Source organism: Cavia porcellus, unplaced genomic scaffold (genome assembly GCF_034190915.1).
Source record: "Cavia porcellus strain 051 isolate PalLab524CR breed Dunkin Hartley unplaced genomic scaffold, mCavPor4.1 scaffold_6, whole genome shotgun sequence".
NCBI classification, from domain to species: Eukaryota; Metazoa; Chordata; class Mammalia; order Rodentia; family Caviidae; genus Cavia; species Cavia porcellus.
Window position 1 is genome coordinate 63258304 of NW_026947489.1, and position 17458 is coordinate 63275761.

The 17458-nt window shown below is 35.0% G+C and overlaps 1 protein-coding gene and 1 non-coding gene across 3 annotated transcripts in view; one reads left to right on the top strand and one right to left on the bottom strand.

The window, feature by feature from the left end:
• Trim37 (tripartite motif containing 37) overlaps positions 1–17458 on the bottom strand; it is a 104714-nt gene that overhangs the window by 41658 nt on the left and 45598 nt on the right. For both annotated transcript variants that reach the window (XM_063250865.1, XM_063250866.1), the window contains 4 exons: positions 13472–13522; positions 12597–12678; positions 9869–9945; positions 1935–2114 (listed from right to left, as the gene is read on the bottom strand). In XM_063250865.1, the coding sequence (XP_063106935.1) occupies positions 1935–2114; positions 9869–9945; positions 12597–12678; positions 13472–13522 (390 nt within the window). The remainder of the gene's footprint in view (positions 1–1934; positions 2115–9868; positions 9946–12596; positions 12679–13471; positions 13523–17458) is intronic.
• On the top strand, positions 16128–16264 carry LOC111756782 (small nucleolar RNA SNORA2/SNORA34 family). The gene has a single exon (XR_002791200.1). It is a non-coding gene; the product is annotated as a small nucleolar RNA SNORA2/SNORA34 family (small nucleolar RNA).

A 17458-nucleotide genomic window follows, 5' to 3' on the forward strand; every position in this document is an offset into this window, starting at 1 on the left:
CTATAAATATCGCTGAGTAAAGGATAATTAAGCATTACAATAGAAATTATTTCTATACTAATACAGAGTCTGTAAGTAAAGGCTTTCTTTTAAACAAGGGTGGCCTAAATAAATATGAGACATCAGAGAGCCAAATTCTCTATATTGGCAAGATAAAGATCTAATATTGCTATGACTATAGTAAGAAGAGGAATAAGACTATAAAACATGATTTTTTAAAAAAAAATTTTTTTGAGAGACTCTTGTTATGTAGTTCAGGTTGTTCTCAAACTCACAGAGTTCCTCCTGCATCAGCCAACACTACATAACAACTTTTGAGACCAGTTGGAACTACACAGTGTTGTAGCTTGGCATAACTGATGTCATCTTGATCTCTGCATTTAATTAGTGTCCTTTATTTGACTCAGAAGAATAGAAAATTACTCAGGGTACAAATCTCATGAAAAAAGCAGAATGGGCTGTACCCACAAGGGAAAAATTAACCTGCTCAACAAAAGAAGCAGGATGCAAGTGTCAACCAAAAATTAATGTAAGATTCTAGCTAAATTGTTTCCAACAGGATGTCTTTTTGTGCTTCTCTATTTTAAAAGCTCTGTAACTTTCTAGTGCAGGACCAATTGTTTGGAGTCTGAAACAGGGGAGTCTGTATATGAGTGGTCCTGAGCTCAGCTAATTAAATTTCAAATTTATCAATTTGCTTGGAATCCTGTACTGCTGTTCATGAACCCACGTCACACAGCAAGACCTTGTCTCAAACAACAACAAAATATTTAAATTCTCACTTTAAGGGGCTGGGGATATAGCTCAATAACACAGTGCCTGCCTGGCAACACGAGATCCTGAGTTCAATTCCCTTTACAAAAAAAAAAAATCTCATTTTCATCATTAAATAAAAGCATCACATAATAATGGCCCAGAATTTATGAGATGTAAAGGTCCTCCTAAATTAAGGGGGTTGCTGTTTCACAACTCATGTTGATAGTTTGTTATTGCCAGTAACGTATCAAATTCTCCTTGTTGGTTTTCATCAATTTTCATCTTGACCCCCTTACTTGTAATTTGCTATTAGAAATATGACTGGGCATGGTGGCACATGCCTGTAATCCCAGCACTTGGAAGGCTGAGGCAGGAGGATCATTACAAGTTTGAGGTCAGCATGAACTACAAAATGAATTCAAGGCCAGCATGAACTGCAATAGTGAAACTCTTTCTCAAAAAGACAAAAGAAAAAGAAAAAAACGAGAAGTTTTAAAAAGTTAAGTTTGTGAAACCAGTCGCTCAAAACGTAGTATGTATTGTCTTGTGAAAAAACAGTGTTTGATCCTCATTCTCACTATTCCTGGATATGTTATAAATGTAGGCCAAATGTACTTTTACATAACATTTTCAGTGCAGTTGCATTATGACTGTGATCCCTTCCATGAAGTCAGGGGTGGAATATTCCACTTGTGACATTTTGTCAATGCTAAAACTATTTAAAATTTTGGAGTATTTTGGAGCATCCTCTGGAATAGGATTCTTAACCTCTAATAATTTTTTTGTTTTGTTTTTAATGGACTAAGTAACCAAATCTTAAAAAAAAAAAATTTTTTTTTTTTTTTGTCTTTTAAAAAGAGACAAGGTCTTGCTCTGCAGTTCAGGCTGGCCTTGAACTCATTTTGTAGCCCAGGTTGACCTCAAACTCACAGCAATCCTCCTGCCTCAGCCTCCTGAGTGCTGGCATTACAGGCGTGTGCCACTATGCCCAGCTGAACAAATATTTTTTAACCACTTGACTATATGGAACTCATACAATTCAACAGTTAAGAAACTTGGTAAGATTATGGTTACTATGAATTTCAATATTCCCCTCTGTTGAACAAATACACTTTGAAATAAAGTTTTGACATTATTCTCCCATGATAGAAGTTTTAAAATCAAGCATGTCCTATTACCTTAAAATTACTGTATCATTTTGCCGATTCAAATATCCTTCATTTGCAAGTAAGTCCAAACGGAAAAATCTATTGTAGCCCCAGCATTCTCCAACTTCAAAGTCAGATGCAAATTCTCGAATGATATTTTTGGTAGGATCACTGCAGGACTGATGAACCATCTCTACACGATACTCATATCTAAAATTTAAAAATTGAATATTGGCACAGAGTAAAAAAATTATCAGAACATTAAGATCATCAAATATTCAAGAAGAAACTTCCTGATCTAATGAGTATAGCTGAATTTCTTTTCAGAAGGAATAGTATCAATTACAAAAAAGCATTTTGGGAAAGGCAGGCCTGGAGACCAAACCAAGATTTGTGCACGTCAAGCAAGTGCTCTAATACCAAGCTACATCCATAGCCCTTTTTATATTTTATCATGTCTGGCCTGGCCTTGAACTTGTGATGATAGGGATGTGTCACCATGTATGACTGAAACCAATACTATTTGACTGTGTCACTAAAATATCACTTACACTAGGTCCTATTTTCTTCATAAAATTGTTTAACAATGTGCCCACCTATACCCTCAGCTGCCCGAGTCTGAGACAAGATCATAAGTACAAAGCCAGCATGAGCCACTTAGTAAGAACATGTCTCAAAATTTAAAAAAAAAAAGAGACAAGGATGTAGGATAGTAGAAGAGCACTTTTCTAGCATATGTAAGATCCTGGGATCAATCTCCGATACCAGCCCAGTGGGAAGCAGGGGAGAGTTTACCAATACATCAGAAATAAAATAGCACCTCAAATAATAAGTAAATTTGTATAAACAAGTACTTCAAAGCTGTTTTAGTTTTACCAGTGCCATGCATTTCCTCACATATGAATATTATTTCTACTAGATGTTAATCATCATGCAATTAAAAAATATGAACTTCAAAGTAATCAATTTTCTGACACAAGTTAAAATAAAATAACATTGTGCATTCAGAACCCAGTGCCATAAAATTTTATGGTAACTTAACTGTCTCAAAACTTAAAAAGGGTGGGGGATGCACCTCAGTGCAAAAGCTCCTGGTTCAATCCCTAGTATAGCACTATAAAACCAAAATCTTTGGGGCTGGGGATTTAGCTCAGCTTTGAAAGCAGGCAGTCGTGAGTTCGATCCTGGTACCAATAAAAAGGAAAAAGACAAAAAAAAAAAAAAAAAAAAAAAAAAAAAAACTTTAATAGAAGATAAGTATATTGGAAAAGTCAATGTATTTTGATCCCCACATTCTACTATGTGAAAACTTCAAGTCTACAAAAAAGGAGGTAAAGAAGATAGAGTCTAAAATTTTGGTGTAACAAAGGGAATCTAGAAGTGAAAAGACAACATACTAAATGGAACTATTTTCAGGTCATACATCTGATAAAGGTGTAGTACACAAAATATATAAAGAATTCTTGTAATTGAGCAATAAAAAGATAAACCAATTTATAAATGAGCAAAAACTTAAGTGAACATCGCTCTAAATAAGATACAGAAATAACTAAACACATGAAAAGAACACCAAGTAAGGTGGTGCACACCTGTAATCCCAGCACTTTGGAAGCTGAGGCAGGAGGACTGACATACGTTTGAAGCCAACCTGGGCTACATAATGAATTAAATCAAAGCAGCCTGAACTACACAGTGAGATTCCGTCATATTATATGAAAAGATGTTCAACTTCATTGGTCATTAAGGAAAGCAAATGAAAAAAAGTGTTTTCTTTTTCTTTTTTTTTTTTTTTTTTGGTACAAGGAATCGAATTTTGCACTGCTCAGGCAGACACTATGCTGTTGAGCTATATCCTCAGACAAATTAAAAGTTTAACAAAATGCCACTCCATATCCACTAAAAAAACTATATTAAAATGGAAAATAACAAGTAACATAGGGAAATAAAAACCTTTATATATTATTGTATGAAAATATAAAATGACGCAGCCACTGTAGAAAGTTTAGCAGATTCTCAAAAACTTAAATACAGAATTATCAAACAAACCAGCAATTCTATTCAGCATACATTCAAAAGAATCTCTCCATAAATAGAAATATTTATAGTAACTTTATTTGTAACAGTCAAAAGGTGAAAAATTACCCACATGTCCTAACAAGACATACATGGATAAACAAATGGTACAGTATATACAAACAATAAGTTCTGATACATGATTCAACACGGGTGAACACAAAAAACAATAAAAAGATGTTAATAAAGCAAAAATAAAAAGTCTCATATAACCTGCTATATGAAATATCTGTGGAGGTTGAACAGGCAGAAAGCAAGTTAATCTACAGTGACAGTGCAGTACAGTAAGCCCAGCCTCTGACTCCATCAGGCTTCTCTAAGGTGACACATTCTGCACAGCTAAGCCACATGTACAAGTACACTAAGCATGCCTCAGAAGTAGAAAACACATATATATTCCTTCCCAATGGCCTGTGACTCTCTTCTCAGCATTCATGCACACAGTTTACCCTTAACTGTCAGCTTTATGGGCCTTTTGTGAAGACCAAAGTAGTGACTACATCAAATTGGCTCCTTTAATGTGTAGCTATTAGCATAATAGTGCTCCTATGAGAGAAACAGTGCATGCTGAACCTAAAGAAAGCCTTCCTAATACTTGTTTTGATTATACCATATCCTGTTCACCGCCTCAAACCCTTATAAAAATTTCAACCTTTCACCCTACTGGTGTGATCCTCTCTTGGACTTGCAAGCTGCTTTCTTATAGTATGTCAATATTTCTAACTTTTCTATATTCCTTGGTTATTGGTAATTTCTTTTACTACCAGTGGCACCAGTCTTTCACATTCTGTGCCTCCTATGGCAATATGCAGGCTAGTCAAGTCCAGAGAGGCAGAAACTAATTTGCTTAGGGATTGGAGTAAAGAAGGAATAAAGAACATTTACTTAACAAGTATTCTAGTATTCAAGTATTCTAGTGTTGGGTATTCTAGGTTGACAAAAAACATTTTAAAATTAAAGACAGATGCAATTGCATAACATTATGACTGTACTAAGATCCCTTGAATTGTGTATTTCAAAATGGTTAACTATGCTATTGTCAATTTCACTTCAAAACAGTGAATTTTTATTTAAATTTTTAAAATGAGTATAGTGAAAACTCAAACTGACAGAAAAATAATACTAAAAGCCAGGATAAAAAGACATTACCGCAAATAGTGAAATATGCTCAAGATCAAGATGAAGTACAGTAAAGTGACCAGTTTTCTGTTTTGTTTTGGTTTTTTGTTTTTCTTTCAGAATTGAACCCATGGCTTTCCTACTGAGCTGCATATCCAGTCCTTTAAAATTTTTACTTTGAGAAAAGGTATTCCTAAGTCATTAAACTACCCACTTAGGGCTCAAACTTTCAACTCTTCAGAGTGCTAGGACTATAAGCATGGTCCACCTAACATGGCTTTTCATTAGTTCTTTAAAGTCATAAGAGACAGACCTAACACTTCTAACAAATATAGGAAACTAATCCACATTATATGATTTACATAGCATCTCAACCCCAATAATTTTTTAAATGTTAAAGACTAAACAAAACAGAAAATGGGTAGAAATAATACATACATTCAGAGAAAAAAAATAAACAGTAAGAAATCACTAGTTAATGTTTACATACTGTCCTTTTACAAATAGTTGTTCAAGATACAAAAGTGGAACATATAAAGTGGGAATTCAACCAGTGAAACTGCAAACAGTTTTGTTCAACTATTGAACAAAAACTTAGTTATAGTATCAATTCTATACACTTAAAAATACACGCAGTTATCTATATCTTTAATTATGTTGAGACTGAACAAACCCAAGCAGTCTAATATCACTCTGAACAAAGAATAGTACTATTGCAGGATTTCACATTATGACTCTCCAGGATCAGCACTGGGTACTTTAATGTCTCTTTTTCTTCAAAGTATCTGTTCATTTCATCACGTGTCATAAGATCAGTTCTCATAAACTGTTTATAGGTTCTACACATGCATGAGTCTTAACATGTATTTTTATCCTTTCTATCTTAGAGGGAGAAACAAAGCAAAGCAAGACAAAACAAAACATATTCCTATAAGAACATGAAACGAGAAAGACATATAACATCGTTGTATAAGGAGTTCTATCATAGTTCCTTGTGTTGTCGCTTATCTTCAATAGAAATGGCGATATCATCAGACATAGTACAATTGAATATATCAGTACACAACAGTATTAATAAAAACACAACTTTGTATATAGTATAAAACTTCAAAAGCAGGCAACTATCAAACCCGAATGTGTATCGTAGAGTCCTGTCATCTTCAGTGTAGTTGCCTATACTCTCAGACTTGATACTATCAATCATATGTTTTGAATAAAATCTGTCGATACCAAACAGCAATCAAACAAACCAGATTTAACTAAGATCAGTCATGAGAAAACAGTGTAAGTCATATAGGGCTCTAGATTAAGATAATAGGAAATTAAAGATGATTACTGTGCTATATCCTGATGTTTCTGGAATAGCTGTCTGTGCCCTCAAATCTAAAGAAAGTAGACAACTGGGACAAAATAAAATTTATCAAAAAAAAAAAAAAAGAATAAAATCTATCTAAGCAGAGTGGTATGAGTAATGTGGGTTTTAAATACTGATACACCATTAACAATATATTCTGCCATCTTTTTTAAGACTCTCCCTCCCCTTTCACTTCCCCAGGGTACACTGTGCATTTTTGGATCTCACCAAGACCCTTGGTTTTACAGTGGGTGGGGAGGCAACCTGCTTTTTATCTAAGTGGTTCCGAACCTTCTCTCTCCTGGACTTGATCTCTAATTGTGTTCCCTTACCTATTAAAGCCTGTCTTTACAACCTATCCACAAATACTGGTCTAGTTGTCCCTATTACTGTATGGTTCTCGGTCACATAGAGCATTGTTTTCTCATATTTGATTTTCAGTCCATGTACTCTTTTTCATGTTAATTATATTTCCTATAAATAGCATCTCAGTGGACTCTGCCTCCTGATCTACTCCATATGTGGTTCTTTTTTATTTTTTAATTTAGGGTATCAAGGCCATCTATATTAGAGATTATAACCAACCTTTTCTGCCTCATTTCCATTATGCTCTTTTTTTGCCATCAGTTGTCTGCTTATCTTCTTCATTCGGTTTCCTGCTCCATTCATTGAGGCTTCTCTGCCTCTGTTCCTGGAATACTAGTACTTTTCTCTCTCTCTCTCTAGAATGCCCTGCAGTATTCTCTGTAGAGCTGGATTGGTGGTTGCAAATTTCCCAAGTTCCTCTTTGTCTTGGAAACATTTTGTTTCTCCATTAATTTCTAGAGACAGTTTAGTAGGGTATATCAGCCTGGGATGGAGATTATTTTCTTTCAGGGCTTGGAATATTTCACTCCAGGCTCTTCTTGACTTAATGGTTTGTGCTGAGAAGTCTGCCGTTAATTCTGATGGGCCTTCTTGTATAAGTTATCTGTTTCTTGTCTCTAACAGCTTTTAATATTCTGTTCTTAGATTGAATTTCTAGGATCTTGACTATTATATGCCTGGGTGTAGCTCTGTTTTGGTTGTAGGTGGCTGGAGTTCTGTATGTCTCATACATCAGAATATCATTTCCTTTTCCTATGTTTGGGAAGTTTTCCTGAATTATATCTATGAATAGCCTTTGTAGTTCCTTTGTTTGTACCCCTGCTTCTTCATTCACACCCTTTATTCTCAACTTGTAGATCCTCTTGTTGTCTTCTAGCCTTTGTATTGTTACTACTTCTTTTTAAAAAGCTTTTTCTTTCATAATCCCACATTGCAAACCTGTCCTCCAGTTTGGACAATTTATCCTTAGTTTCTTTCAAGCATATTTGCCATCTTTCCATAGAGTTCTTAATTTCCTGGTAATCTCTTTGAATCTGCTTCATGTATTCTATATTTTTTTATATTCTTCATCAAATGGTTTTCTCCTTTGTTTGAGTTCATCCTTTCTTCCATCTGTGTCTGCTTGAGGGGTGCTTAGCATCTCTTTTTCTTATATCTTGCTTTACTTGGCTAAATGTTTCACTTTTGAACTCGTCTATGAGGTCCCAAAGATACCTCTTTATGTCCACTGGTGCTGTGTCTGATATTACATGTTTGCTGTTCTCATTCTCCTTTGTATTTACCTGTCCTGGGTCAATGTTCTCAGGGTTGGGACCCCGGGAGTTTTTGTTGTTGCTTCCTCTTCCCATCTTTTTTGTTTCTTCTAGGAGGCCCCAGTTTCTTTCTTTGCTGGTTAAATTCCTCTGAGGCAAGCTGGCTTGGTGACCCTTCCCAATGCAGTGTGCTGGCAAGTTGCAAACAGGGGCAGCGTATGCTGGCCCCTTCCCTCCGGATCAGTCAAACCTCTGCATTAGTGTGGTTAGTGTGCGCTGTCACCAAGGAATTGATCTCGGATAACCTATGGGGTCTCAGCTCAGTCGCATAACCCAAGCCTAGCTCAGTCCACCAATCCCTTTGGGGAAGGGAATAACTGACTAAAGTCACTGCTGCCCCTTATATTTGCCAGTCCTACCTGGTCCCAGAATGTTGTCCCACTTTCTGTGGAATGGCTCAACTCTCATCACTCACCACAGGTTTGATGCAGGCTCCCCGCCAGCTCAGTTCTCCATTGGGCTGGCCGACCCGACTTCTGTGTGACTGCACTTCCAGTGAGCAGAAGCGGCAGGACCTCGGATGGCTCAGCACGTCATCCACTGTGGCGGGAGCACTGAACCTTTAGCTGTTCCAATAATAGCACCACGACTATACGTTTGATTGGTTCTTCTCACCTTAGTTTCTTCTTGGGACCACAGAATTCATCTCCCTCTGTTCAGGGCTCCCCATGCTGTGTTATGTTGAATTCTAATATCTCAGGGAGCCTCTGTAACCAGCTGTTATCTATCCACCATCTTTGCTCCACCCCTCCTCAATCCCAGCATTAAACTAAAACCTTAAATTTGAATTTGACAATTTAAAACCCTTTCCTTTAAAAAAAATAGGGCTGTTAACTTGTCTAAGGAAAGTCCTATTCCTTCCTTAAACAATTCAAAGATTTTGTTTCAAAATAAAACTCACGGGGCTGGGGATTTAGCTCAGCAGCATAAGCTCCTGCCTTGCAAGCAGGCAGTCGTGAGTTCGGTCCCTGGTACCAATAAAAAGGAAAAAGACAAAAAAAATAAATAAATAAAAAATAAAACTCACACCACAAATATTGTTAAAAGTCCATCTTTCATGCGCAAATTTCCTCTGAAATACTATATATATGTATACCGATGAATCCCTTTAAAAACATTTCAGTTAATGAAATTATACAAGCATTTATGTAGTATCAACTTCTATTAAAATTGACTAGCCCATTAGTTAAGTTTTTCTTCCATAGTTTACTAGTTAACCTACCCCACTGGTAAGCCCTAAATTCCATGACATTTCAGTATTTAATGAAAAAGTATTCAGAACCCATCTCTAGGTTTAATGAAATGTTAAGTGAATCAACAAATTATGTCTGTCTTTGTCAGAACAGAATACTCTCATGAAGGCATTTATGTAATATGCAACAAATGCACAAATTTCAATGTTTTTTCAATTTTTTGTGGGGTGGGGTGCTAGCACTGGAGACTGAACCAAAGGCATCCACACTGTGTTCTAACTTTCCTACTGTTTTAGAATTTTGAGACAGGATTTCATTAAATTGCCCAAGTTTGGCTTAAATTTAAGAGATTCCTGTCTTGGCCTCCTGAGTAACTGAGGTCCTAGGAAAAAACAGTTCTTAGAACCACTCAGTCTATGCTATCATGCTATGTCAAATATTCCATTTTACTGTACATCTTAGTGGAAATACAAGAACTGACAAAAGTTGTCAGGGAGATACATATATAAATGCACAGTAGGAATGTTATTAAATTACACCTCTTACTTCGAAGTTTCAGGCAAGCCAGCTGAGAGTTCCAGAAACACCGATAAGTAGTAACCACGCACAACTCCGTTTCCATCCTAAAAAACAGTAAGCAATTATGCAATGACAAACTCCAGATCAATCTAAATTAAAATAAGTAAGTCACATACAAAAAATAAAGACAAGACGAAGATTAACACCCAATAATTAGTTTGGAAAGTACTTCTAACCTTAAAGAAATGAAATAAAAAGGATCAACAGATTTGTTTAACAATTTTAAGCTTTTGTGCATTACGGAAAAGTAAAAAGATCAAGGCATATAAGAAAACTATTAACTATGAAAATGTAAAATGCTCTAAGATACACAGAACTCTTTATACACTAGTCACTGGAAAAAAAAAAAGAAAAGAAAAAATATAAATAACTACTCAATTTCAGTAGAAATGAGTGTGCCAAAAACAGAAGGAGGAAGGTTTCCTACAGATTGTCATAAGGCAACTGTCCTGCCACTGACCTACATCTGCAGCCCCAAATGAGGTAGTTTTTAAGGAGTTAATATTCAGAATATATAAAGAACCAGGGAGACAAACAAGACTTTTATGCAAAATGATATATGAATAGCCAATAAGCATAAAAAGATGCTCAATACTAATTATTAGGAAATGCAAATTAAAAACACTGTAAATCTGCCTTGCAAACGCACAGTCGTGAGTTTGATCCCTGGTACCATTTAAAAAAAAAAAAAAACACATACACACACAATAAGTATAAAGGATTAGAAGGCTTGCTGCCAAAATGCAAAAAAAAGTATTGCAAAGAATGCAAAAAGACTGAAATCCTCATGCACTGATGATGGTAAGATAAAACAATAGTACAGATGCTATAAAAAAATGAATTTTTCCCCAAAAAAATTTAAAACAGAATTAACACAAAATCCAGTAATTCTATTTGTGGATATTTTCAAAGAGAACTCAAAGCAGGATACTGAAGAGATGAATACACATTCATGTTAATAGCATCCCATAGATAAAAGCAACCCAAATGTCTGTTTACAGATGAATGAATGTGTGATACACATACAATAGATGTTATTCAGCCTTACAAAGGGAAGGAAATTCTATAAATATGGTGTAAAAGCAGATGAACCTTTACGATGAACTCTAACCTAAGTGATGTCAGTCATATAAAGGTAAACACGTAGGATTCTAGTTAAATACTTAGAATAATCAAACTCACAGAAACAATGCAGAATAAGGGATTCCAGGGGCCTGGGAGAGGAGAAAGTAGAGAGCTACTTAGTAGTCACAGTTTCTATTCTGCAAGATGAAGAAGTTTTGAAGATCATACAACAACATAAATATACCTATGCTACTGATGAATTTTACATTATGTATTACCAAAATAAAAGATGAATGAACAAAATGCTATCCCTACAGACAATGAAAGCCCCGATCAAGGACCAGGGACTTCGCTCAGTGGCAGAAGCACCTGCCTGGCAAGCACTAGGTTGTGAGTTTGATCCCCGTTACCCAAAAAAAAAAAAAAAAGAACCAATCAAAACTGTAACTCATTCCAAAGCAACCTAAATGGCATTAAGAAAATAATAACATGAAAGAATAGCAAAAATCAAAATTATGAAACTCAGAAATTGGGTAAAAGAACTAAAAAAATATGAATCTTTTCTAAAAAATTACACTGAACGAGAAGAAATACAGAGCAAATAAACACAATGAATTAATTATATGTTGAGAAAAAAGTGATCAAAGGAAAATTTTTAAAATGAAAGCATTTATAAGGCTGAAGTAAGAGGACTGCTTGTATTCAAGACTTTAAGATCACCCCATGTAACACAATGAAATACTATCTCAAAAAGTTTATTTAATAAAAAAATGAAAAGAACAGCTTTTAGCAAGCAAGTGATAAATAGTTAAAGACAGGCTAAGCAAATTCAAACTAGAGACTATGTGGGACATGGTGGTACATTCCAGTAATTTCAGCAGTCTGGGAGGCTGAGGCAGGAGAATGGAAAATTCAAGCCTAGTCTGACTTGGACAAGTTAGTGAGACTCTATCTCAAAATAAAAAATAGAAGAGGGGTAGGGATATAAGTTTATTTGAAGAGCCTGGGTCAATTCCCAGTACTAAAATAAAAATATAGCAAAACAAAACAACTCACACATTATACAAGTACCAAGAAAGAAAACAACAAATAAACAAAAAAAAAAGGTAATGAAACAAATACTACAAGCTACAATGAGCATTAATAGCTGCTCATATCACAAAAGAGATGCAACTACACCTTGTCTGATAAAAGAATGCATTACTGCTTATATTCCTGCCATAGGAATGGACTGAGTTTCATCATGTCTCTGGATTCAGCTGCCAATTCGAGAAATAATACATAAAGTATTATATTAAAATGCACAAGAGTACACAGTCAGCATATATGTGTTTTTTTCTAAGTTTCTGATTCTGTACAATTTTTAAAATGACTTTTAAAAGAAGAAATTTAAACATTTTTCTAATGAAAAGTGTATTTCCACAAACTGGAAATAAAATTTAATAATATATCAGAGTTTACACTATTAATATACAATCCACTGTTCCATATTAAGTAAAATAGCCCATTAAGAAACAAAATCACCATTATCTTCGTTTCCTTACTGCACTAAAAAGTTGAACTAGTAAACTGTAGAAACATGAAAGAAAGACCTCGATTTCAAAATTTATTAGAAATATGAAAAACTTACTGGGTAAACTTTTAATCTCCAGCAAAGTCCTGAAACTTGAAGAGGTGGACTATAAACAGGATCTGCTCTCTGGCGCAAAGTGCTAAAGAAAAAGAAAACCACTCAAAATCCTAAGACCAAAACTGTTGTGAAATGGCAACAGGATATATTACGTATTTAAAATACTGAACAACTAACAGAAGGTGACTAGGGCAGTCAAGCTTTTACTGTACAAGATTATACATACTTATAAATTGGGAAAACAATTTAATAATAATCATTTAGCAAAGCAAAACAAAAACACCCTTAAAAATGTGACATTCAGGAGGAAAGTATCACTAATTATCCTGAAATTAATCCTGCTTTAATAAGCAGTATTTAGTTAGGTTGGTGGTGTATGCCTATAACCTCACCCCTTGGAAGGCAAGCACAAGAGGATTGCCTGGTCTACATAGTGAGTTCAAGGACAGCCCGAACTCCATTGGACCCTATCTCAAAAAAATAAAAACAAAAAACCAACAAAACTACAAACAAATTGAAAGGGCACTAAAAACACTATATGAAATTATTTTCAGGCTATATGTATAAAATGTACACACTACATGAATTTTGTTTCTGGGCTTGGATATCTTTAACTATGGCATTTCATTATGTATATACAAATATTTGAAAATCTGAAATCTCAAATACTTCTAGTACCAAAGATTTCAGATAAGGAATACTTAGCTTGTACAAACAAGATCACCTTAAATATCTAAAAGGAAACTTTCTGGTATTTCTTTTTTCTTTTAAGAGTGATACAATTCAACAGATCTCTAGCCTACCGAGGAATAACAACTTTCTGGTTCTTCCTTATGTATATGTACCAAAAAGCTAGAGTCATCAAAAAGTCTTACCTGAAATTCTCTAAAACAAAAGTGGCTGAATCATAAGATGGTACTAATTCACTAAAAATAAGCAAAAGGGAAAAAAATTATTTAGCTTATGTAAGGTTTATAGTTCATTTAGTTTAAAAAAATGTCCTTCATATACTCAAGACATTTCTAATAAATGAATATGCTTTGAGAACATACTCTTCAGTGTGTCAGAAATAAATCTGACACATGTGCAAATACCATTGTTTCTCTGTGTGAATAGCTGAAACTGTAAGTAAGGACCAAAACGTACAACAGGCACCGTGAAACAGAAAATGTTCAAATAAGGAAGGGAATTGGGGGGCAGGGAGAAAGAAAAAAATAGAGACAAATCTTTCGTAAATACGAAGGGGAGGAATGGATATGGTTGATAAGAGGGTAGGGGAATGAGGAAAAAAAGATCAAGCTATATCACATACAGGTACAAATTCTCCATGATGAATGCAATCATTATGCATTCTAAAATCTACCAATAAAATCTGATTGGAAAACAACCTTTCAGTAATATCTTGAAAATTTTAAACTAGTCCTTATGAAATATTTCCAAACCCTTATGGAATGCAACATTAGGTCTTAAGAGTTCATAAAACCATCAAAATGCACAATTCAACTGCAGATAAAACAATTATTTTTTCACGTATTTTTTAAAAGGCAATGTCTGATTAAATATTAAAACAAATGCAAGAGACTTAGAAAAGTACTCATGGAAATAGCAAAATACTGATGTTTAGGAAATAGCAAAAAGTCAATGCTTAGCACAGGAATGAGTTATGAAACAAAATATAAATGGGCTTAAAAGGTAAAGGAAAAAGATTTATAAGGTCTAAAAAGCAATAGCAAAAGTTTAAAAACAATTTCATAGTTAATCTCCAAACTTTCTTTTTCAGAAGTTAGTGAGTATATCAACAGACCTAAGGTACTTTCAGACTATTTACTAGTAAATACAGTGGTACCTTAAACTTCATTTGTTTTCTGATTTGGGACAAGATGGTTTCATTTGTGAATGCATGGGGCAAGATGACCGCATTTATGTTTGTCAACCAATGTGGAGTTCAGAAATGGAAGCAAACTTTTGTCAAATACTTTTAAAAACTGAATTGTTTTCTAAGAGAAGCATTTGTGAAATGAGATATTACGGTAAATCTATGGTTTTTTTATAAGATACACAAAATCATTTAGTGGGCAACAGAGATGGACTAACACATTAACTCTTTCATGGCAAGACAATCAACTTTAGTTTCAAGTAATCCCTCTGAAGAGAACTGAATCATAAACTGTTACGTGAGCTATGGGACAATCTATTTTGCTGCTAATTGGGTTTAATTAGTAGATGGACTGTGGTACTGTTATTAGAACACCTCAAAAGCCATTAAAGCACCATTTGTAATACTCTACTGTACACAATGTTGTAATACACAGTACTGTCAATTTTGATCTAAAGTTATAAATTTAACACAACAAACTGAAAGCCATTTCACCACATCTTCAATTATATTTCCTAAAGTTCACTGCACCCAAATTTTGGCCAAAATAAGGCAGGATACATCAATATCACTGTCACACTATGATAGTACCTAAGTTAGTAGTAGTTTGTTATGTGGAAATACAGTATAGGATTAGATCTTTTTTTATTTAACTAAATCATATCTCTTTTATATTAAGTAGATATACTCTGCCCTATAAATGTTACCTGTAGGTTAATATCCAGATTGACTATGTCATACACTACTATCGTAACTTTAGTCAATTACTAGAAGTTCTTCCCTGATCTTTTTGCCTAATCAATCTTCCTATTCCTTAACAGATTTATGATTTAGAAGTGATGTACCCATGCAGTTATACTCGAACATCTCCCAATTGCATGTTCTCTAGCACTTAATATACACAAACACCAATTATCAGGACCAATGCAATCAGTGCCTGGGCAACTTTATGGGAGTTGTAAACTTAATCATATCTCTAAAAGAGTCTTCTCAATGAAATCTTCAAATTTAATAAAAAAGCTAACATGCTTAGATTATAATCTTTGGTAATTTCCAGTCATGTATGTGTTAGTCTGTTTATTTACCAAATTCAAAATATCTTCCCCAATGTTCCAAGACTCCAACCAATTTCTAGTTGCCTGATGGTATGTATGATGTTTCTTCTACATATCATATCCTTAACATCCAGCGTGGCGTGTTTCTTTTGATGTTATTTTTGCTCTAAGTCTATTTTTATCAGATATTAAGGGTCAAAATAACTTTGGTTTTCAACCTAATGATGCTGTTTTTTCTTATCTGGCTCTCTGTTTTTTGCTGGCCAATGCATCAATAGATGAACCCTATTTTCCATATACTATAACCAGTAAACAGTTTTCAATAAAAATTGGAATTAAACTCAGATTTTTTAATCAGGGAATGGGCATTACTGGAGGAAGAATGCTTTTTACCCATGGCAATGTGATTATCAAAGTAGAAAGCATTATTGTTTGCCTGACAAGTAACTACAAGTGAGTGAGGAAGAGAGAGAGAGAAAGGAGGAGAGGGAGGAAGAAAAAGGTTGAATTTTTACCAACCCAAGAAACTTTAGTGAAGTAGATATGAGAATTTATACAGGCGATCATTGTATCACACTGTGAACTGAAACACACTAATCTCTGGCCCTGAATCAAGGCTGGCAGCTTCCTGATGCTGTTGGTTTCAAGTAGGAGCCTAAAGAGATGTCTTTCTATGGTCTGATAGCCATTTCAGAACTTGGGCAGTGAAATGGTCAATTCATTAGAATGAAACAGCTTGAAGCAACACCCCGCCCCTCTGTGAGTGGCTGTGAGCGTGGCAGGCTCCAGTGGCCCCGGACAGGAGCCACCCAGTTTACTGGGACCTGGACCACCAGGAAACCAAGCGACCCCGACCCTCCACCCCGGCCTGTTTTTGTTGAACTTCAATATACATGAAAGTATGGAGAGCTACTTTGAAGAGAATGAGAGACTCTATGACAGCCATTAGTGACTTCACTATAGTCTGGTTTGGAAGACCTAGAATGCCTTCCTCATTCTGTTTGGATCAGTTTTATACTATGTGTTTTGTAAGAATTCTCTGTATGAGAAGACATGGACAACTATTTGGAAGAAAACAAGAGACAATATGATAGATAGTGAAGATTTCAGGTCGTCTAGCTTTGAAATTTATATCTTTTACATTGCTTTCTTATGTTCTATTTTGTTCTGTTTTGTTGTGTTTAATTTTACCCCATTTAAAATAAAAATTAAAAAAAAGAACACACTAATCTTTACATATGACATTATAAAATCTATGTTTCATTCCACTGGTGACAGCCTGGTTCAAAAAGCTGTCTTCAAAACTCAAATGTCTGATCACACTATCAAAGCAGCAGCCCTGTGATCTTGATGAATACTTTTAGTTCAGTCAAACTTAGTAATGGCAAGTACCTAGAATTTTAATAACACTCAGTGCTTACAGAGATGCAAATATGAGCTAAGCAGTATAGTGGCACATGTCTGTAATCATAGCATTCAAGAGGCCAAGACAGGAGGATCATCATGAGTTTGAGTCCAACCTATACAACATAGTGAGTTAAGGCCAAAGTGAGACTCATTTCAAGAAACCAAAAAAGGAAAAAAGGAAGGGAGGAAGTAAAGAAGGAAGAAGGAAAGCATGTAAACAGTCTGGCTTCCCTTGCTGCTCATTAAATTGGTCCCTCTGTTTATTGGACTATGGGCGGTCATGATCCTCAGTAATACATCTATGAGGAACAAGAGCATACCCTATTCCCAGTCAGGAATTATTGTCAACATTTTGACCTTAGAGAACATTTGGCGAGACAGGAACATTTCTGTCACAACCTCAAGGTGATGGTGATAAAGTGCTGGTGGCAAGAGGTGCTATGCATAAGGCCCACGTGTACTACAAAGCAAGGTTGTGTCTAATCTGTCCTTTTAAAAAAAAAAAAAACGTCAAACTCTGAGAA